Source organism: Drosophila persimilis, unplaced genomic scaffold, assembly GCF_003286085.1.
Source record: "Drosophila persimilis strain 14011-0111.01,24,50 unplaced genomic scaffold, DperRS2 tig00000124-arrow-pilon, whole genome shotgun sequence".
Classification (NCBI taxonomy): domain Eukaryota; kingdom Metazoa; phylum Arthropoda; class Insecta; order Diptera; family Drosophilidae; genus Drosophila; species Drosophila persimilis.
Genome location: NW_020825294.1, coordinates 428,738 through 449,133, shown reverse-complemented (window position 1 = coordinate 449,133; position 20,396 = coordinate 428,738). Strand labels below are relative to the sequence as shown.

The 20,396-nt window shown below is 40.9% G+C and overlaps 4 protein-coding genes across 5 annotated transcripts; 1 reads left to right on the top strand and 3 right to left on the bottom strand.

The window, feature by feature from the left end:
* Positions 1–3: 3 nt before the first annotated feature.
* Positions 4–4,506, bottom strand: LOC6593445 (adenylate kinase isoenzyme 5). Of its 2 annotated transcripts, XM_002019165.2 has the most exons (9): positions 4,485–4,506; positions 2,654–2,971; positions 2,371–2,513; positions 1,837–2,019; positions 1,657–1,765; positions 1,275–1,569; positions 993–1,209; positions 756–920; positions 304–699 (listed from the first exon to the last, which is right to left on the bottom strand). In XM_002019165.2, exons 1-9 carry the CDS (start codon positions 4,504–4,506, stop codon positions 304–306), a joined length of 1,848 nt encoding a protein of 615 aa, XP_002019201.2. The 2 variants fall into 2 exon arrangements, with proteins under 2 accessions (XP_026843018.1, XP_002019201.2); XM_026987217.1 differs by having other exon boundaries at positions 4–699; positions 1,275–1,765.
* A 3,258-nt stretch (positions 4,507–7,764) lies between these two features.
* On the bottom strand, positions 7,765–14,413 carry LOC6593446 (protein rolling stone). The gene is made up of 7 exons (XM_002019166.2): positions 14,353–14,413; positions 13,598–13,790; positions 9,867–10,132; positions 8,709–8,934; positions 8,531–8,650; positions 8,284–8,467; positions 7,765–8,222 (listed from the first exon to the last, which is right to left on the bottom strand). The coding sequence occupies exons 3-7, from the start codon at positions 9,966–9,968 to the stop codon at positions 7,889–7,891; spliced, it is 966 nt and encodes a 321-aa protein (XP_002019202.1). The 5' UTR covers positions 9,969–10,132; positions 13,598–13,790; positions 14,353–14,413; the 3' UTR covers positions 7,765–7,888.
* Positions 10,671–11,376, top strand: LOC6593512 (sex-regulated protein janus-B). Its single transcript, XM_002019167.2, has 3 exons — positions 10,671–10,756; positions 10,833–11,006; positions 11,069–11,376. Exons 1-3 carry the CDS (start codon positions 10,705–10,707, stop codon positions 11,290–11,292), a joined length of 450 nt encoding a protein of 149 aa, XP_002019203.1. The 5' UTR covers positions 10,671–10,704; the 3' UTR covers positions 11,293–11,376.
* A 1,210-nt stretch (positions 14,414–15,623) lies between the features above and the next one.
* LOC6593513 (protein rolling stone) lies at positions 15,624–19,364 on the bottom strand. Its single transcript, XM_002019168.2, has 4 exons — positions 18,744–19,364; positions 16,619–16,970; positions 16,372–16,555; positions 15,624–16,302 (listed from the first exon to the last, which is right to left on the bottom strand). Exons 1-4 carry the CDS (start codon positions 18,843–18,845, stop codon positions 16,113–16,115), a joined length of 828 nt encoding a protein of 275 aa, XP_002019204.1. The 5' UTR covers positions 18,846–19,364; the 3' UTR covers positions 15,624–16,112.
* Between the last annotated feature and the right edge of the window lie 1,032 nt (positions 19,365–20,396).

Genomic DNA, 20,396 nt, shown 5'->3' with positions numbered 1-20,396 from the left:
GAGTATCCTTGAACTCTGTACGTGTATTTTATTTAAATTTAATTTATGTTAGCGGCTACGTTTCAATTGCATTGGACTCTTATGTTTAAACGATATGCGTCTATATATATTTATGTGTACCTACTATATATATGTATATCTAGTGAAATCAAATGTTGAATTAAATTCTCTAACTCTGATTCTGGTTCTGCAACCTAATGGTCCCTCGAACCATCATAAAACTCAACAAACCAGTTTTAACAATACTATGCCCTAAGCCTAAATCGATTAGAAAACTATAAAACCTTGCGATAAATTCACGTTCTACATGTGCGAGTCCACAGGATATCGTTCGGCCTCCTCAAGCATGTGTCTAAAGTCCACGGGCACGGGTTGGGCCACCGGTCCAGTGCCTGGTCTACCAGGCACATGACCATTCATCATTTGGGAGGGATTCTTGCCACTGACGAGGGCACTGCCCCGATTCTTGAGATGTCCATTCATCATGCTCACATGATGACTGATCGTGGGCACAGCCCCAGGGACATTCGTCTCCAGATCGTGCAGTATGGCATCTGTCTGCTCGTTGCGCATCATCTGATTGCCCAGCGGTGCTGTGGCATCTGTGTCGTCGCTTCGGTTCAGCAACTGCTGGATATGATTCCGTATGAGGCGCTCGAATTCACGCTGCACCGACGGACTGTCCGTGTCGCCATCAACCTAAAGGATTAGATTCGATTATGGTCTGAAGTTTAGGCGAAAAAATGAGAACTCACAATCTGCAAGCGATTGCTATTATCCATGGTTTTGAGCATGGGCAGAGTCTGTTCACGAAACAGTTCCAGACGACGTCGAAACGAGGACACTGTATCGTCTATACGCCCGCGTCCTAGCTGAAGTTTCGAACAGTCCAGTAGGATAATCGGCGGACGTTGCTGGTACTGGAAGATTATAAAATTTTCGTTTTTAAATGACATCACTTTCATGGGATATTCGCCCTGAAGATCTCTCACCTTGTTCTCAAAGTATTTGACTTGCTGTAGATTTCTCGGATAGCCATCAATGATTATGCCCGTTCTGTCGAGCAGCTGGCGGAGATTCGACTCGAGCAACTGATTTAATGACTTCTCCGGGGCCATATCCCCAGCAGCCAGGGCCTCCTTAACCGCATAACTTTCGGTATTGGCACGTGGCGCAGAGTCTGTGATGTTGCGCAAAAGTCGGCCCACACTGCAAAGGAATGTCAAGAATAAATTATTTTTGAAGATAAAGATATCCTAAGCCTTAATCCTTACCTTATGTGCGCCCAGCCGGGATTCAAGCCCACAGCCTTGAGGCAGAGGGTGGCTTTGTTACTGCCTGGCCCACCAATCACCCAAATAATGGGTGGTAAAACTGGTAGATCGGCGGTATCTGGCTTGCGCTTTGGCTGCTGTGTGACAACCACACCACTGTCATCGTCAGCACTGGTGGTGCCGCCACCCTGATGGTGTCCCACATTGCGGTCTAAGCCAACACTCTGATCGATGGCCAGATCTGCGGCCAGAGGCAAGGTGGTCTCGGTATCGGTGCCGGTGGCATTGTTGTCGTCTGCAATGTGAGTCGCTTGGGCTTGACTAGGTGCAGTGTCTACGCTAACAATACTGCCGGGTATATCAAGTATCCCTCTGCCCATACCTGTAACTCCATTCATCATGGCCTCTTGGTTCTCGAGCGTGCTAAGTATATCTAAGACAGCGGTGCGAAAATCTTTATACACCTCTGTGGGAGCACGCTCGCCATTAACCTTAAGTAGTAAGTAGAAGGGGAGATTATCTCTAGATTCTCTAGATGGATATAGAACAATTTAGTACTCACGGCCAACAGCATATCGCTTTGGTCAAAATAATCAGCGACTGGCATCACATTTTTGAAGAAATTTTCCAATTCCATTTTGGCTAGGGAGAGTACAACATGACCTAATTTGGCACCATAATCGATTTGCTTCTGCAGAACCGACTGGCGCCAGGATATTAAGATCACGCCATTGACGACTTGTATCTGAAGAAGCGGAAAAAAGTAATAGCCCGGTTAATAGGGTGGACATTCGTAATACTCCCAAAAAGCCCATCATCCAATTAGCACTTGCTCGTGTAACGAATTGAGCATGTGCTCGACTCGACTGTAAATTCATGGGAATTATGGCCGAATAAACAAACTGTTTGTCTGTCTGTCCGTGTGGTGTGGTGTGGTGCTGACCCATTTGCCAGTTAATTAGTTCAAATAGTTCAGCAGCAATTTACTGGGCCAAGAAGACACACAAACACACGAAGTATGAGGTGTGGTTTCGTAATAAATAAAACGACTGTAGGGACCAAATTGGTGACCAAATGACGAGTGATAGAAAATTACCTTCTCCGAGTACTCAACAACGTCGCGCATTGAGCGTGGATATCCAGAAATTAAGTATGCTTTGGCAGCTGGAGCCATTTTCATTTCCAACATCAACACTTCGGTGACCGTTTTCGATGATAGTTGAGAAAAGTCCTGCATGTCTGTAAAGGGAAATTGAGAGATCTATAGAATGCTAGAGATGTTAGAGATATTGGAGCTTTCAGAACTTAAGAACTGACATCTACAGATACATATTAAAAAACTCGAATGCTCCACTTAAATCTAAGTTTAGTTTGCTTACCATTTCCCATTGCATATTGCTGCAGCAGATCCATCATATTGATGTGCGTTACACCGCGTCGATCCTGCATGAAGGTATCGCAATGGGTAACCTTGCCACTACCGGGGCCGCCTAAAACAAATATCACTGGCACTTTGGGCGGATCGAATTTGATTTTTCCAGCATTTTGCATATCGATAGCGACGGCATTGGTAGTACCCGCCGCTGCCGCTGCCGCTGCTGCAGCGGCCTCCAAGTCGCCAGAATTTTGGCCATTCCGATTCCGTGTATGATTCCAATCGTTGCCTGGTTCGCCGGTATCTTGTGCCGCGCTGGCATCTGGAAAAGTTAACAAGAACAAGGAACTTGAACTTCATTCGAGCAACAGTTGACCCTGGGGGGTATGGATGGGTGGATGGGTGGATGGGTGGCTATTAGTCAAGCGGAAACCGGATGTGTTGGCAAGTTAGCGCTCGGTCGGGCCTCCTGAGAGTCCCTCGTGCCAATTTGGCATTAGTCTACCTGCCCCCTTCGAGAGGGCGGAAGCAATTTGCCAGGAGTAGGAAATTAGTTGAAGGGCGAAACGCACAGGGGACAAATCGCACAAAACACATCATTAAAACATGTTTAACAATTATTTAATTGTATAGCAACCGCATATACTATATATCGTATGGAATTGCGTCATCGCTGAGTTCATTCATGGAAAATCAGCTGCGACATTGTCAAAGCTATAGCCCATAGATATGGCTAATGCCAGGACCTGAATCTCCCCTATCCCTATGCCAATCCCCATTCCCACACATCAACCACCTCGGCAATTTCGCGTATTTCCAGTCGTGCACGAGTGTCCTGTGTGCTGTCTGTTTGGTTCTGGCTTGGGTCCTGTGACATTTTTATTGATTTTCCTGCAGTTTTATTTAATTGACATGTTTTGTTATTGTTGCTATCCCTTTTCGGCCTGTGTAGAGGCGACACTTTTCATGGTTTTTCATGGTTTTCCTTTTTCCGTTTTTTGTTTTTGTGGGTGACGCGCGCGTTTTCAGGATTTATGTGTATTAGGTTTTGGTGGTCAACGTACATGACCAAGGATATGGCCAGCCATCGAGGCCGGCCACCGAGAATGACCCGAGTTCCGATAGAAATTATAGCATTGGGCAAGGTCCTCTATCCGTTATGGATATATGAAAGTACGTATCGGTACCGTACACTATATAGCATATAGCTTTCATTCAAAAATCGTTTTGTCACACAGATAATTGTTTTAGAGAAATGATTGCAGCAATTTCAATTATAATTGTCATTTGAGTAATGGATAATTGAATATTAAAAGGTAATTTTCTATCAGAGGTACGGCCAGCGAGATCTATTCTGCTGTGAAATAGAAAGAATAGATGGAATTCCTTGAACTTGCCTGTTCTTTGTGGTGAAATATGCGTATACGAAAAATGTGTCTAACGAAATACCATAGAGCGAATATTCCAGTAGATATTTAAATTGTGAAATTATGAATTTATAGCTCTCGTTATTTTTTGTTATTTCTAAGACTTGCAAATATAGATTTCCTCCTAAAAGTATGCTACGAAACATATGCCAGCCCCTCAAATCAAAAATAAAATACAGCCAGAAAAAAAAATCAAAAAATAGAGTGCAATTAATATAAAAACTCTTCAGTCCTTCGACTTGAAAGCTCTTAATGAAGAGCCCTTTGTTTCACACACCCAACGTGTGCCGTATTAATCCCCCTTGGCGTGTTCAACCCGCGACTCATTAGGGGTATTTGTATTTTTTCAAGAGCCAAACAGCAATCTGTGATCAGAAATCTCTAGCAGGGTTGGGGGGCATTACTCACCTGTGTCTAAACAAATACCCATTATCCATTCGGTGGCCAGTATAGCTGAATTTTCGCAATGCTGTTTTCCCTACCACGCATCTACCAGCAGAGCATGCAGCCCGGCGGCAGACACTCTTGCACACGCACTGTTGCACTCGGTTGAAAAATTATCGCATCCGTATAAAAAACAGGTGGTGTGTGCTCTTCAAAGGGAAATTTTTTGTTGTAAAATTCCATAAAAGTTTTGCACATTGCAACAGCAGCGTCTGTCCATGGCCACGACGACGGTAAAGGTATTCTCTATTATATGTAAATATATATATTTACAATATATGTGTTTATTGTTGGTTGGTATCTCTGGGATACTTGTTGGGGGTTTGGTTTGTCGGGTTTTATGGTTGGTAACACGCACGAAAACCGGGGAACTACAGGCCACTGCTGGCGGTATTATGTTGCCGCGTACTCTCTGATTTTGTGTTCTGATTTCCCAGACTTCTTGGGCTCTACGGTTTGGGGCACGTACTGCTCGATGAACGTCCGAAACGAAACTGAATTTCAAAATTGACAAATGACTCGGCTTTGGTAGCTCCCCGAGTGGATTCCGATTCCGATTCCGTCTGGTCGAGAGTCGGGACTGGACTCTTGGTCACTCAGTCACCCGCTTTTCCAATTAATGAATACTTTATGAATTTCCAGCGGGTTTCCTGGCCTCCCTTCCCCCACAAAGTACACGACTATCCATCGACTATCCACATGCGATTCCAGTCGCGTGGCGCACCGCATGTAGGTTGAGTGGGTGTGTGGGGTTATCTATCACGGTTGGGATTTTCTTGGCTCTCCCTGGAAACCTCACGCACCATTCTACACTTATTTCCATGACTGTGTCATTCATGGGCCGCCGCCATTTGTTTATGCGCTCCAAACAAATTGTGTCCTGTCCGAGAGGACTGTCCTGGAGCCAGAGCGCACAGCAGTGCGTTTCTCACAGAGGTGCACCACCCCGCCACCACCCAACCGACACACATGTTCAGAATACCTTGTAGGGAATACTTTAAAGCATTCTCCCTGCCCTGCTGTTCTTTCGGTTGGCGTGCTGTTGTCGTCCATGTTGATTGTTCTTGTCATTTTGTTTTGTTTTGTTTTTTTTTGTTCATATTTTGTTCGATCTAAATAAATCCTTTGACTTGCAGCTGTTCAAGTCGAGAGGGCCCAAACAGAAAACAATATGGGGCAGGCAGTTAGGATATGAGGGATAATAAGAGGAGTCGGATGGAAGAAATGAAAGTAGCCAACATTTGGTTGAAATTTATGTAATATGATATATTTTTTGGAAGTAAATACTACAAAAGTTAACACAAATGGAACAGATAGTTTTGTAAATACTATATATTTCGTATGAAAAGTTTATTTTCTTCAAAGTAGTCATAATTTTTTCCACGAAATGATCTAGAAATTAATCTTAGTAATGGATCCTCTACATTCTTAAGCTGTACATCGTACACTTTTAAGGATCGAATGCCAAAAATCACAGATGGAATCTAATAATATGCCCAAGAGTGTGCCTATCATGACTTGAGCTATATTATACATCTGTAGGAGTATGTGTTCCATTCTGAAAGAGTCTTTCATGAACCTGATAGCAATAACATTGCGCAATCATGCCACACATTGACAAAAAAAAAGAAAAACCCCAAATTGATTAACCCTATAAAGTGGAAAGATGCAAGGCTAGTGCTATGGCATGGGTTTCTGTCTGTCGGAGGGAATATGGCGAGCCATTTGAGGGAATGGAAAGAAGAATTATTTCAATTAATATTTCACACCAATAATTGTCTGTAATTATTAAGTTTTTCTGTTGCTGAAAGTCCTGCTTTGTGGCAGGGAAGAAGCGTTGACAGATGACAGCTGTCAAAATTTCCGAAATCAGTTCAATTAAAATTCTATTGATTTTGTTGTAAGTTCTGTTGAAAGACTCGTAATACAGGAAGGGGGTCTAAGGGGCTGGGTCTGTGGGCTTATTTGGGGGGGCATAGGCTTAGGCAAGGACACGCAAGGAAGTTCAAAGCTCAAGGAAATTACATATCGATCAAATTGGTCTCATATCGATCCATGGCCGACCACAGATGCGACGCCTAATTTGTTGGAATTTGTGGACATGTCATGTGTCCCGTCGACACAAGGACAACAACGACAACACCCACTACACAGATAATACCAACAGCCCAGTCATAGTATATCCCATAGACTGAAATTGACACCCACACCTACACCTCCCCCAAAATGATTGGGTCGTGGGTCGAGAGTTGGTGGGGGCCCGAATTTTCCAACTTATGAGTAAAGTAAAGCCTTCGCAATGACCACAACATCGAGGAGCGAGGCTCGTGTCTCGTGCTCGTCCTTGAGCCCGTCCGGTGGGGCGTTTGGTTATTAAATGCCTTTTTGAAACTTAATTAAGGCTACGTGCTTTTTTTTGGCTTAAATATGTACATAATCCCAGCCAAGGTGTGCTCGTTGAGCCTTTTGGGTTAAGCAATCCGAACCTAAACATCTGTGATTAAGGACAATCGCGAAGGTTGAATGTCTTCAATTGGGGATCAAATGAAGGCGTGGAAAGAAAGTTAAATTGGAATCAAATTAAACGAAATAAATAAATGGGTTTTATATGCAACAAAAACCCTTTGAAAATGTTTAATTAAGAAATAGAATAGAATCCCCTTTCAATTACAGCTGTAGTTTATTATTCGCATCTCTCAATGAAAAGCTCTGGCCATCGCTTACCTTTTATTTATAGATTTCACCTATTCAGAATTAGCCATGTCCTTGCTGGTCTATTGCCCCGCTCGTGGCTCATGTATTTGGGCCAATAAAGTCATTCAAAGGTGATTAGTGAATAGACTAAAATATTTACACATCTCAAACCCGAAAAATGGTCTCCGAATCTGAGTATGTGAGTGTGCATGAGAACTTTTGAAGCCGCCCCATGGAAGAGGGTTAAAGACTGTCCTGTGTCCCATTCTCAAGTTCCATCCCATCCCATCCCCATTCCCGCCATAATGTGAGTTTTTTATATAAATTTTTGATCATCAACTGTAAAGTTCCCAAAGGGCGGTGTTCCAAGGTTCTTTGGAAGGGAGAACATGTTTTTCTCCTTTGAACTTTTAATTATTTTATGGGATTTTTGATGAGTAGTCAGTTTGTTATTTGTTATCGCGTTTAAATATTGATTCTGTCCCCAGGGTCATATGGAAAAAAGAGTAGAATTTTAGATTATCTTTGAAGAAAATGTTACCTACAATCCTCCACATTAAAATATTTATTTACTTAAAGAATAAGATCTACAAAACATAATATCACTGGTTAGAATTCTACAGCATTCTAGAGAATTTGACTAAAGCGACTAAAGCTTCGATTATTTTATTAACTTATTTCTTACTCGACTGCTCTCCCACACTGGGGGCATAGGCCTGGTTCTCGTAGCCAGCGAAATTGCCCAGAACCATGGATATGCGGGAGGAAGAGTGCTGTATACCGTTCCCTGTTTGCTTGTCATCCGATCCTCCATTCACCCTAGGACCAGTCGTGGGCAAAACAAAGTTTGCTCGGTGGCAGCGCCGGTGGAGGAACATCCGGAGCTTGAAGAAAGCGAAAAGCAGGACGTAGACGCAACAGGAAAGAATAAGAATCCCCAGAACTGTGATGAAGGAGCTCTGGGGCTTAGTCCAGTCGATCACATGATAGATATAAGGTTTTCCTTTCCTAAAGATAAAAAGAAAATGAATGATCATTCATCATGATTGAATGATTAGTGCTTCCTTACTTGTTAATGCCGCCACACACTTGATAGATGTACGAGAAGATGGCATAGATGACGCCGAATAGTACTGGTAGAAACATATGAAGTAGCCGCAGCGGATGTGCCACAATCCACAGATCGATGAACATACAAATCGAGTTGAAGGCATGAGTGAGCACATTTGTGGCGTCCAAGGAGCTCTCATTAGCTGAAAAAGAGAAAGGAACATTTGTTAGTTTATATAGATACTATTTTGTAGGGAGCCACTTACCATCATACAGTATAGTCCAATAGATAATCGTAATGACAATGGATAAAACCAGAGTTATGATGTGCATACCCCAATATAAACGAAAGTAACTAAAGGAACTCTTAACATTCAAAAGTTTGTCTGCAAAAATCAAACAGAACTTTAGCCATATATATTCACACCTATATCCCAAACTTACCCGCATATTCCGGATGATAATGCCAAATGCTGACTAGTACGGCACCCAATAGATTTGTCAGCAAACACATCCATATGCCCCAATTGGTCATGTAGATAAAGTACAGCCAATAGCTGGTATCATCGTCTGCCAGAGGCCACATGGACTCGATTACCACGCCCAAAAAGAACAGCGCCATGAACCAGCGATAGAACAAATATATCATGCTCTTAGTACATGTTTGCCACTACAAAAAGAGTTAAAATTAAATAAAATTAAAATATTTAAAAATTAAAATATATATAGGAGTAAAGATTGCGATAAAAGTGTTTTAGTGACAATTAAAAGCTTTTAAGTAACTCAATTGATTAAAATAAATAAATGTTCTTCATGGGAACCATATAATTGCAGGGGTTATTGTTTAAGGTATAAGGTATTGCAAGTATCTAGCTAGCTAGTGGCTCTGTCCCAAAGCTAGCGATGGTTTGCCGCTTATGAATATTTCAATAGTTTAATTTAAAATGCTAGTACAATCGCTGTGCAGAGGGCGAACTTTACTGTCATATATATATACGTACACCATGTATATATTGAATATTTGTGGCCAGAAAGAGAGGTCACTTTCTGTTGATACTGTGAATGGAAGAAGTCATCAAATATGCTCAAGGTAGTCCACACAGAAAATGGTTTGGAAAAAATGCGAACAAACAGAACGCCCACTACGTTTTACACTTGGGTTTGGGTTGGTTCTATGAACCTCCCAAGGTATAGCCATGGAAGAAACATCTACTTTGCAGTTTTAGTGGTTTTATAATCTCAATTTATAGTCTAACACTAAAAGATATTCGGCAGCTACTTTAAGAGAAAGTTCTGGGAAGTCTCACTTAACCTTTCCACTACCCTTCCCTACCCTAACTGAGTTCCAATACATGTGCCGTGCCCCATGCGAACACCATTTTAAAATACCCATCATGTACATTGACCCGCACCAAGTGCAATACCAATAATCCACCTCCTCAGGTGCGTGTCAATTGTGGGCGTGATGTGGCGTGCTCAAGGCCGTATCCGCCACAGCCTAGAGAGCTATTAACTTTACAGTATTTGTTTTTCTCATTGGTGTTATCTGAGACTCTGTCTGTCCGTCTGTCTGTCTTTGGTATATGACTGAATAGTTCTTACCTGCGATTTGACAAAATCATCGGGCGTGTCATGATCAAAGCCGCAGCTTTTGCGTGCAAACTCTTTCTTCACGGGATGAACAATCACCTGGAGTTTGCTCATCTTGTTTGCTTCTTGTTAGCCTCTATCTCTAACTATTTATTAGCTTGGCTCTTTCCGGCTTAGACGTAAGTTTGCGTAAGCCTGCATGCAGCTGTTGTGTTCTCCAAGGGATTATGCAATGGAAACTGTTGGCTGTGGTGCCATGCTCAGGGGCTTAGCACGATCTGGAAAAATATATTAGAAAAGTTATAAATATATATTTTGAGTCAACTATAATTAAGCAGCTCAAATACAAAAATCATGCAAGTGTTTCTCTCGAAAAGTGGAGTTTATTTTCATACTTATTTTATTTGGTGTGCTATAAACAATAACAAATGTTTACACTTTTAAGGGTAAAACTCGGTATCATATGCGGATACAGATGCATTCAGCTGGCGGTAGCTGTCATTTAAGAAATATCAATATGCCATATCAATATCAATATATAATATATTTAATTTGGTCGCTATGAATTCTTGGTATCATATGGCTGGATATTTATTAAGGTCAAGTCCTTACGATTTTAGTCGATATCGTACAGACACATAAAGAATAACGTATGGTTGAGAGTGGGATGACTTCTCATCAAATCTGTGCGTAGTTTGGAAAGAGCTATCTTTCTTTTTCAAAACTACGTACACATTTGATGAGAAGTCATCTTACTCTCAACCATAAGTCATTTTCATTCAGAGCCTATCCCAACTCTGTGTCGTCAACATCTACGAAAGTAAAAATTCCATAAAAATACTTTCTCAAAATGGATATAACCCGAAAGCTCCTTTTGCCCACCTGGCGTCCTCTACTGCGGGGTGAGTTGAATTGAATCGTCGATGGAATAGAAGCTGAAATGGGGACTAATATATTTTCTTAATGTGGGGGGGACAGCCATTCGTGGGCCACGTTCGTATAGTGACAGTGCAGTGGCATCCCTGCTCAAATTCCCTTCGGTCACGTTGGAGGAAGGAAAGTCCAAATATGTGCTGTCCCACGTTTATATCCATGGTATGATGGGCCAGGCCAGGCAGGTGATTCGCAGCTGCCCCAGAGCCAAGTACCATTGTGAGTTAAAAATTCCAAACAGAGTCATTCAGTGTCTACAAGATATATCCCCCTCCCCTCAGTGAATATCTATGAAAAACTTAAAAAGGAGGCCAACAAATTGGGTTTGTGCACCCAGGGCCTGGGCGGCGGCTATATCGAATATGATCCGCAGAAGAAATACATTAAGGTCTATGGCAAATCAGGAGTCTTGGGCAAGGCCGATCATAAGAAGTCCCAGGCCATTTTGCATAAGGCTTATCCAGACGTTAAGATCGATGCAGAGCGCGGGAGTATGAAGCCCTAAGCATATTATTTGAATAGAATTTCCAAATTCAATGTTTGAACATAGGCTTGAATCAAATTAAAAACGTAATGATTTCGGGACTGATTCAATGATTGTTTGCTTGGCAGATTACCACATTTACTTTGCGGCTGCGCAACAACCTTTTGGCCTGACCTGACGTTTTGCAAAGATCAGACACAAAATTACACGAGTACGACAGCAGTCAAGAGCCGGGACTAGTGGTGCTAATAATGCTGACATTATATGACTATTCATCATATAATTATATGGAGTGCAATGGTCTGGTAGCTCATCATTTGTAGATCAATTTAGCAGACAGTTCATTCGCTTCGCTGCCCCGCTTTATTGACATATTGTACATACATATGTATACTCATAGTCGTAGCCGTAGCCATTGAATAATTATTCGCTAGACTAATGTCATATAGAAATATGATCCCTCCGCAGCTGTTTTGGCATTGGGTATATTGTTAATTACAGCACTGAAAATATGAATTTAAACAAAATATAACAATTAGCCTGCTAAGGTCGAAGCAATGAAGCGAAAACAAGCTAAAGTCAGAGAGGTTCTCCTCAGCTTTCAGATCGAGGTGTAGGTCGAACACCGAAAGAGTTGGGTAATTTGTAAACCAGACAGGCACTACTACGGAATCGCAACTACTATTATCTCCTGAATGAGTAAAATGTTATGACTGTGGTTATGGTAACCTTGGGTCATCCATAAAGCGGCTTCACCTGTGATTAGATATTGCCTGCAGGCACTACTGCTCTTTCTATCAAAAACTTTAGAGCAATTCAACTTTAAACATATTTTTCCTAAAAACTTCATTTGGTTGGAGCTCACTTTTCTAACATATAATTACCGCTGCTCCGGAGTTATTAAACACATGATGTTCAGTGTCCCTGAACTTGCACGAACGGCACGCTAATGAAATTTTTCAACAAGAAACGCGTCTATACAAGAGGTGTTTGACTGGGGAAGCGGCGTTGCGGGGCCTATGGGGGCCGGGCAATTCAGTTAACAAACTGTTTGGCCATTTACACTACTACTACTACTACTGCTGCCTTGGCTGAGACACTTTGGAGTCTTGTATTTACACGCTCATTCGGCGGTCGGTCGGTTATCGCTTGTGCTACATTTTTCGTCGTACAAAAGGGGCCAGAAAAGCATACAACAGATGTCTACAGTGCGTATCGAAATGGTAAAACAGTTGAAGGTAAGCTTTGCAGACCTACTTTTAGCCTAGCCTTCCCATTACCAGCTCTTTTCGCTCTCAACAGGCTGTTGTGAAACTGACTGTACTCAGTCTCAGTCTACGACAAGATATATAGGTTTATGGCCCCTGAAGTTGTACCACAATGAACCGAAGAAAAACAAAACTTGTTGACCTTTACGAGCTGTGTAAATAATTTTGTCGTATTGAATGCAGTCAAACCGCTCGGGTGAATGGCAAGGAAAAATGACTATCCAGACACGGCCAAGATCTTATCCAGATCTTATCAAGATCGTCAGACAAAACAATCACCACGCGTTGGTCTGATTAATTCACAATCTTTTCAATCATTTTTCAACCTGGTTGGGTCTCAAACAAAAGTGAAATCAAAAGCATTTCTTATGCTAATAAAAAAACTTTCATTCTCAAGTGCCACCCCAGACCGCAGCAAAAGCATCAGCAAAATTCTTGGGTTTTATTTAGTAAACCATTTTTAGACGAGACGCTAATGAGCCCATTGATAAACCCTGATTGGTATGGGGGGGACCCTCTAAATAATTGCTGGTTGTCGATTAGACTGTCAACAAAATATTATTGTTTTGTTTTCTTCTCGCCGACAGAACTGCGTTGCAAAGTGATTAATAAGTTAAGAACCATATACATATAACCGTTAAGTGTTCCATTTAGGGAACATTATGGAGCATTTTATGGGTCGAAAGCTGTTAACTGTTTGAACATTTTACGATAGAAAAACTGTCATTCTGTCTCAATTATCGGCTGCTGATAAAGCAGCTGCTAATTAAGTTATCCAATAAGTTATCCACAGGAAGGGCAGAGATCGATCAAGCACTCAATTATCTTTTATTTAAGTTGACTTTTTGGAGTGTGTCTTTAATTGTCGGATTGAAGAAGGTCAGTTTTGAAGAAGAATTAAGTAAGATTCCACCCTCTTAGAATCCAACTAAAACCACAGTTTTAGATGCGGATAAAACTTGTTATTCTAATGCAAATCAGCAAATTAGATTACCTCGTGGGATTACCATAAATAAAACAACCTTTGTCACCTTTTACAGACTTTTAAATACACTCACCTTCAACTAGTTCGTATCCAAATTCGTTTTGTACAGGAAATTTATAATTGCTCACTTCAGTATTTGGTGGGGCTTAACTCATTAACGTTTTATGGTTCTGAACGTGCCTTCAAGTTCAGGTGTACGTGTGAGTAGCGTAGCCTTTGCCAATGAGACAATCCGTATGCGATACGCAAACATCCGAAATTATAAACTTTAACAAGAAAATAAAAGAACTAAATAAAGAACGAAATAAAACTTTATTTCTTCTTCGGATACAACACAGCAGTAAAGAGCCATGACAACTGAAAAAACACAATCATCATCAACAATTCAAATATGTAGAGTCTTGCCACAAAAAGAATGAAGTAAGCTCTGCTGTGAACAATCTTTATTTTGTTAGACAGTGAAGTTTTTTCCAAGTATTTTTTTTTTTGCCACAAACTCTTATTATTATTATTTCTCCTTTTTTTTTGCTATTTTTTATTGTTGTGCGGATTAGACGCGGGGTTTGGCTGGGGCTGTCTATCTGTCTAAACTGTCTTTTTTGGCCCGGTTGGTAATTTCTATTTGGGTCACCAATGGCAACACCAACAACAGCTACAACAACTTTGCATAACGGTATCTAGACATATTTTCGAGTTGTACGAGTATTACGATGACTGCAACAACAACAACAGCAACAACAGTCAAACACTCAACAACATTCACGCGCCAATGCACCAGAACCTCCAAAAGGCAACAACATCTCTCTATAGAGAGAGACACGCACTAACCATCCGACGAATAGCGAAGACCAGACCATCCGAAATCACGACTTTTCGTTGCGACGCACGGTACAAAAATGATCGTCGATCCGCAGCTTGTGGTGGGTAAGGCTCGGCTTCTGCTACGCCGACGACTGCCACCACGATCGCAGCCACCAGGTGAGCGATTCGTGTGGTTGGTTTACGTGCGCTAAAGCTCCAGCTGCTATAGGGTACAGGGGGTATCTTGTCTCCATGGAGATGTATGTGACGGGCAGAATGGTTTCGAATCCATACAAATATATGATATATGTTGTATGTACTTCTCTTTCTGTGTATCTAAACCCCTGGATAAAGATAGAGATTTTGTTTGAGTTAATAATTTTCTGTGACTTTTGTCTTCTAACAATCCATTAAAAATAAAGCCAGTCGGATAAGTATTACAACCAGAAAATGTTTCCCTTCCTTTCCCTCTCTCTCTCGTGGTGGGAGGGCGTTTTCTACCGAAACCCCCTAGTAACGGGTATACCCTAGTCGTAGCATCCAAATACCGATCTTAGTTGTTTTATTTTGCGCTGCAGCTGCGCTGTTGGTGCTTCCGAGATATTGACAGAACGATAAAAGCCATAAAACACGACGCGATGCCTCAGCACTCTTTGCTTTTAGCTCTGTTTTTCTGCCTGCTTCTTTTATCAATTCTGAGCTTAATTACTCGTTCATCTTAGTGTGTGTGTTTGCTTCTTTTCGGCAAATGTTTGGAAGAATAACATAAAGGTTTTTCGTACAGTTTGCCAAATAAATAGAGAGTATGGTATGCCTTAAATAAACAAATTTCCTATTCCTCTTCTGATTACAGTTCGTTTTGTTCTTTTCTTCTTGCTGTGACACACACACACGATACGATGGTCTTGAAATCTAATTACCAAATTTACAAAGAAAACGTCTTACACAAAGACGAATGCCGAATCAAGTAAGGTAAGTCTTGGAATTGGGTTAGAGTCAGACTTAAAGCGAAACAAACCCGACAATGAGAATGCTCGTTACCCAATTCTAGGTGTCATTGAACCTCCTGTTCGTTCCACTTCAAATGAAAGATTTGGGTATATAGAGTGTACATTCGGGAAGTACAGAAATCAGTTCTATAGCTACATCTTTTCAATAATCAACAGCGGTCAATACCAGAATATTTTATACATCATAATTGATAACTTAATTCAATTCCATTCTTATATATTTTGATATTCAGACAATTACTCAGATCTGGGAGTCTCTCATTTAAAACTTTCATACAACGCTTAAAATTCGTTAGACATTTTTTTATTTTCAATATTCTTATATAATCTTCACTAAAATCTTGTCAGCTGTGTTTTCTATGTATTTCGATGTTATTTCTTATATCTTATGTGTTTGCTATTTCATCTTTATACAATTTCAAATTTCTCACAATATTTTTTGCTTGGGTCATCAGAATCATACCAAATGCATAGAGTATTTTCAACAATTTTCATATCTATATACTATGCCATTCTTATAGTAACAAGATCTTTGACTTTTTACTATCCTAACTAAACCAATTGATAAATGTAGCTTCGACATTAAGGAACCAGATGATTAAAACTTATTGTATCAAATACTAGACATAAATAAATGCATGCGAATGTGTAAGAGTGTTTCGCTATACTATAGATATGTATGTGTGTGAGTGACGATGTGCTATATAAACGTGACGGTTGTATAATGCTGGTGATACTTGTATATTGTTATATGTGCGGGGGTGATATTGACGGTCCTCATATGAGACCAACGGCATGCGGTGTCCACACCACACTGAAGGCCCTATTGAACATTCTCTTCAGCTTGTAGAGGCCGAAGAGCAGGAGCCAGTAGCACATGATCAGCACAAAGATGCCCACAAATGTCACCAGACAGCGAGTGGGATTGTTCCAATCCAATATGGGATACACATAGGGATTGCCAAATCTGTGTGGAGGGAAATTAAATGAACATTATTCAACTAGATATATATATATATGCGGGTGCGACACTTACTCATCTGTGCCCCCACAGAAATGGTAGATGAGGGTGAAGACAAAGAACAGAATTGCCAGAGCCATGCTGTAGACCACATGCAGGAGCCTCAGCGGAAATGCCACGACCAGGAAGTCGATCAGCATCATCACCGTGTTCAGTCCATGGGTAATAACGCTAATGGCCGGAAAACGCATGGGTTTATCTGAAAGTTGATAGAAGCAATTAGATCTATCTCACTTATGTAATCCAATGATCGTCTACTCACTCATCTTGCCATGCAGGAAGACCCAGTACACTGTGGAAATGATCAATGCCAGCGATATGGTCATATTGTACAGCCACCAGTAGATCTTCAGCCCCCTGGTGGTGTCCGTTTTGTTTCCAGACTCCTGCACTAGACTCCGGGTATTCCACAGATCGTAGTGCCAACAGGTGACCTGCACTGCGGCAATGAGCATGGTGATGGTGCACAGACCATATCCCCAGTTAGTCATGTAAATGAAGAACTTTCCATCGCAGAACTGCACAATAATGCACATGATATAGACGCCCAGGAAGAACAGGGCCCATATCCATCGATAGAGCAGGTAGAGTACGTTGCTGTCATCCTTCTGCCACTGTTTTTGGAGTAGAAAGAAAGCTGATTGCTTTAGTAAGAAAGCTTTTTATAGTTGCTTAATAATACCAAGAAAACTACGAGTATATGAAGGTTCCATATAAGTATAATCAGTATAATAAGTATCCCTGGCTCAAGTACATTATTGCAGAACTTGTACTTGCTTGCAATTTCCAATCAAATACCCATATAAAACCTTATCGCCGAGGTCACATTTGTCTGGCCATAACGTCATGATCTTTTGCACATTTATATAATTTAATCATTTAAAATAAGTATTCCAGGTCTATCAATAATTATAATTTGTAAAAATCCATTAAATACAACCTTTAAAAGTCTCAATTAAAGACCCCGACATTGTTATAGAATCACGAAATTTCCAAGGATCCTTATCGCAGATTTACTTGTTTTTACACGGATGATCGTTTGTGTAGATTATGTAATTTCTAAATTAAATATTCCACACCTTTGGTCGTCATAAAACAAAAAACAAATAGTATAACCATTTATGACAGCTTCTGCCACATTTTGTTTTGCTTATCACACAATGACGTAGCAGCAGTTGTAGGCAACCGATTATGGGGCCCATAAAGCCAGTCACATTTTGTTTTCTTTTGAAATCAAAAAATCTCTGTTTGCGCAAGTGCAATAATACTCATAATCATGATAATAATCAAATTAGTTGGATGTGAACTCGATTTTTTGCGGAAATCAAATCGCTGGGATCTACGCAACGTTTACGCTACTCTCGGGGGATATTTATGGGGGTATTGTTTGAAGTCTGATAAGGCGGTATCACACTATTGTCTAGTTCCTGTTTAGATTCGGATTCTACGCATTCCACGAATTCTTTTTTGGGGGCGCTACCAATTCTGCACGGGACTTTTTTGCGCAATGATTCATTATGTTATTCTCTGAAACCGTACTTTGAAACTCTGTTTGTTTGTTATCTTTTGTCTCAACATCGCAATGAAATGTCTAAAAAACTGCCTCATTTGCTTTATTAGTATGGCAATCCTTATCAAATTTTTGTTTATATTGCATTTATCTAGATAGCTGGTGGTGTTTGGGTGCTTTGTCATGGTTCAGTTTTAGTTTTGGTAGAGCTTTTACCCCCAAATGTGTCGTTTGGAGCACTCTAGCTATCCATTCATCAGACTGTTCTAAGTGAACTCCATTGGTGGTAAAGCTTTCGTTACGAAATTTCATTTTTTAATAAATAGCTTAAAGTGTTTTAATTTTTGATCCGTCGTGCCTTTCATTCATTAGAATGTGCTATGAGAACTTTGTTGTTTGTTGATTTAGAGAGGTACACTTTGATCCGAACTTCACATGATTATAATGAGTTTTAAAATAGCTTATCTTGCTGTAAGCTTTTATTCACATTACTTATTGTTCTATGAGAACTCAGTAGTTACTAGCTTTTCGCTTATGTAACACAGTCGATCTTTGTAGATTGAATATATGAATCGAATCGAATCAAATCGAAACTTTTGATTGAAAAATTGATGATATATCATATAATTAATTTGATTTGATCACCTTGGTTTATCACATTACGTTTGTGCCAGTGCCTCTGTGGCTGTGCCTGTGGCTGCATTCTTTCCGATTACACGTTTGCTAGCACACATAACTTTCGAAACACGTGCCAAAGTTTTCCAGGGAAATGATCTCACGATCATTACAACGTTCGGTAAAAATATAGTAGTTACAACTGCTGTTTGAACTATGAAGTCACATGGGCAGTTGGCTGTAACTGGGGGACATTCCTCACCTGCGATCGGTAGAACAAATGTACGCGTTTGTATGCGAAGCCGAAATTCTCCCGCTGCAGTTCCTTGTTGAAGCTCTTGCAGAAGTCATCGAAAAGTTGCATATTTTTATGTTTTTATTGTATCGCGGAACAGAATTTTGAGGAAGAGAGCTCCGACGGGAGTCGCGTATAGCCGGCAACTGGCTGTCGAACCCGAAAAGGCTTTTTTCCCCTGTCTGACTTAACCAGAGCTTTGAGTTATGTTTACGACTCACACGAACACCAACGGGAGAAAGAAGGAGAGATACACAAAGAGAGAGAGATAAAGAGAGAATGCGATATATAAAAGGGGGAAACGATGATGTTGGAGTCGCGGCAGTGATCTTGAAACAGCACTAAACCCTCTCGAGACGGGTGGACTGAGGGGAAGTTAGCAGTAGCTGAGAGACGGAGCAATTAGCAAATAGTAGCTCCACTTGGCACGCGCACTCGGACACGACTACTGGGGGATCGATATGGTATACGGAAACCCACCGATCGGTCGATCGCTCGAGCAGGGAGCCCCGAACCCGAGCCGAAACGATGACGAACTTCGGTCAAGAGAGGAGCTGCTGTCTACAGCACACAGCACCGCGTAACTGAGCGAGGGACTATTGGGATCGAATGCCTAACGGGAAATGTGAAAACAAACTATAGACATATCATGCTTTATAACCGATCATATCTCTCGACGCACGACGCAGCGACATCGCCAAGTAAGTTCAATTAATAATATGGAACATATTTCTGCTGTGCTGCCAAAAGAGTATAGTGTCAAATGGCAGACGATGGACTCTCTTTGTGTCTCTGTGTGGGAACCGTTTTATGGATAATAATTTGTCAATGCGATATTGACAGTACACACACGCTCACACACATCTGATCGGTCATTGTTAACCAGCACTGAACTTGAAGCCATAGAGGTCGACCAATTAAGATCACTATCGAAATATTTCAAGAGCCAAAATGCTGTGCCAAGAATTACTCACGTATAAAATTCTTTTCTGACCTACATTGCTCTGCAATGGTATAAATAGACGATAAGCAAAGTGGGGGAAAGGTTCTACTACGTACCTTATCTAATCCATAAAAAAAGAGAGAGCCATTAGGCACTTGAAAACAGACTAATTGCATCTAAATTAGCTTTCGCTCTGTTGATAACCTCTAAGAACTCAGCTTAAAGTCCAAAAAATGTCTGGGAAATTTCGGTCCTATAAAGTTTAAAATGAAATAAAATAATTTTTGTTACCTTTTAGATGGGTTTCCTCTTCAAAAACTCCATTCTACATCACTATAAAAAAAACTATTTATACTTTTAAGGCGTCTCCCAACCTCACGATATAGCCAGCTTTGCGATAAAGTGTGTAGGGTATAGGTCATACTACTGCCCCATTTGCCCCATCAATTTGACTTTATCGTTGGCCATGTTTTCGCAATTGAATTTGGATCAATTTATCGAGACACCCATTTATTAAACACACTCCAGCATCGATTACCCATTGACGTTTCTCTTAAATTTGCATATATATGTATATATATATATCGTTTATATATTACACATTCCCAGCATTACATTTGGAGGCAGAGCTCCCCAATTATCGACGAGAGCGGGTCTCAGGTTCGTTAACCTTGCAT

What these genes read in the sequence shown, in the direction of transcription:
- LOC6593446 (XM_002019166.2), bottom strand. Translation starts at nt 9,968, where the DNA reads ATGAGCAAACTCCAGGTGATTGTTCATCCCGTGAAGAAAGAGTTTGCA. An exon ending in TTGGACTATACTGTATGATG is followed by an intron (nt 8,468 to 8,530) that starts GTAAGTGGCTCC and finishes TCTCTTTTTCAG; the next exon opens with CTAATGAGAGCTCCTTGGAC. An exon ending in GTGTGTGGCGGCATTAACAA is followed by an intron (nt 8,223 to 8,283) that starts GTAAGGAAGCAC and finishes TTTTATCTTTAG; the next exon opens with GAAAGGAAAACCTTATATCT.
- LOC6593513 (XM_002019168.2), bottom strand. Translation starts at nt 18,845, where the DNA reads ATGCAACTTTTCGATGACTTCTGCAAGAGCTTCAACAAGGAACTGCAG. An exon ending in ATTTGTTCTACCGATCGCAG is followed by an intron (nt 16,971 to 18,743) that starts GTGAGGAATGTC and finishes CTCCAAAAACAG; the next exon opens with TGGCAGAAGGATGACAGCAA. An exon ending in CTTCCTGCATGGCAAGATGA is followed by an intron (nt 16,556 to 16,618) that starts GTGAGTAGACGA and finishes ATCAACTTTCAG; the next exon opens with ATAAACCCATGCGTTTTCCG.
- LOC6593445 (XM_026987217.1), bottom strand. Translation starts at nt 4,506, where the DNA reads ATGGGTATTTGTTTAGACACAG. An exon ending in GGGTATTTGTTTAGACACAG is followed by an intron (nt 2,972 to 4,484) that starts GTGAGTAATGCC and finishes TAACTTTTCCAG; the next exon opens with ATGCCAGCGCGGCACAAGAT. An exon ending in TCAAATACTTTGAGAACAAG is followed by an intron (nt 921 to 992) that starts GTGAGAGATCTT and finishes ATAATCTTCCAG; the next exon opens with TACCAGCAACGTCCGCCGAT.
- LOC6593512 (XM_002019167.2), top strand. Translation starts at nt 10,705, where the DNA reads ATGGATATAACCCGAAAGCTCCTTTTGCCCACCTGGCGTCCTCTACTG. An exon ending in CTGGCGTCCTCTACTGCGGG is followed by an intron (nt 10,757 to 10,832) that starts GTGAGTTGAATT and finishes TGGGGGGGACAG; the next exon opens with CCATTCGTGGGCCACGTTCG. An exon ending in CCCCAGAGCCAAGTACCATT is followed by an intron (nt 11,007 to 11,068) that starts GTGAGTTAAAAA and finishes CCCTCCCCTCAG; the next exon opens with TGAATATCTATGAAAAACTT.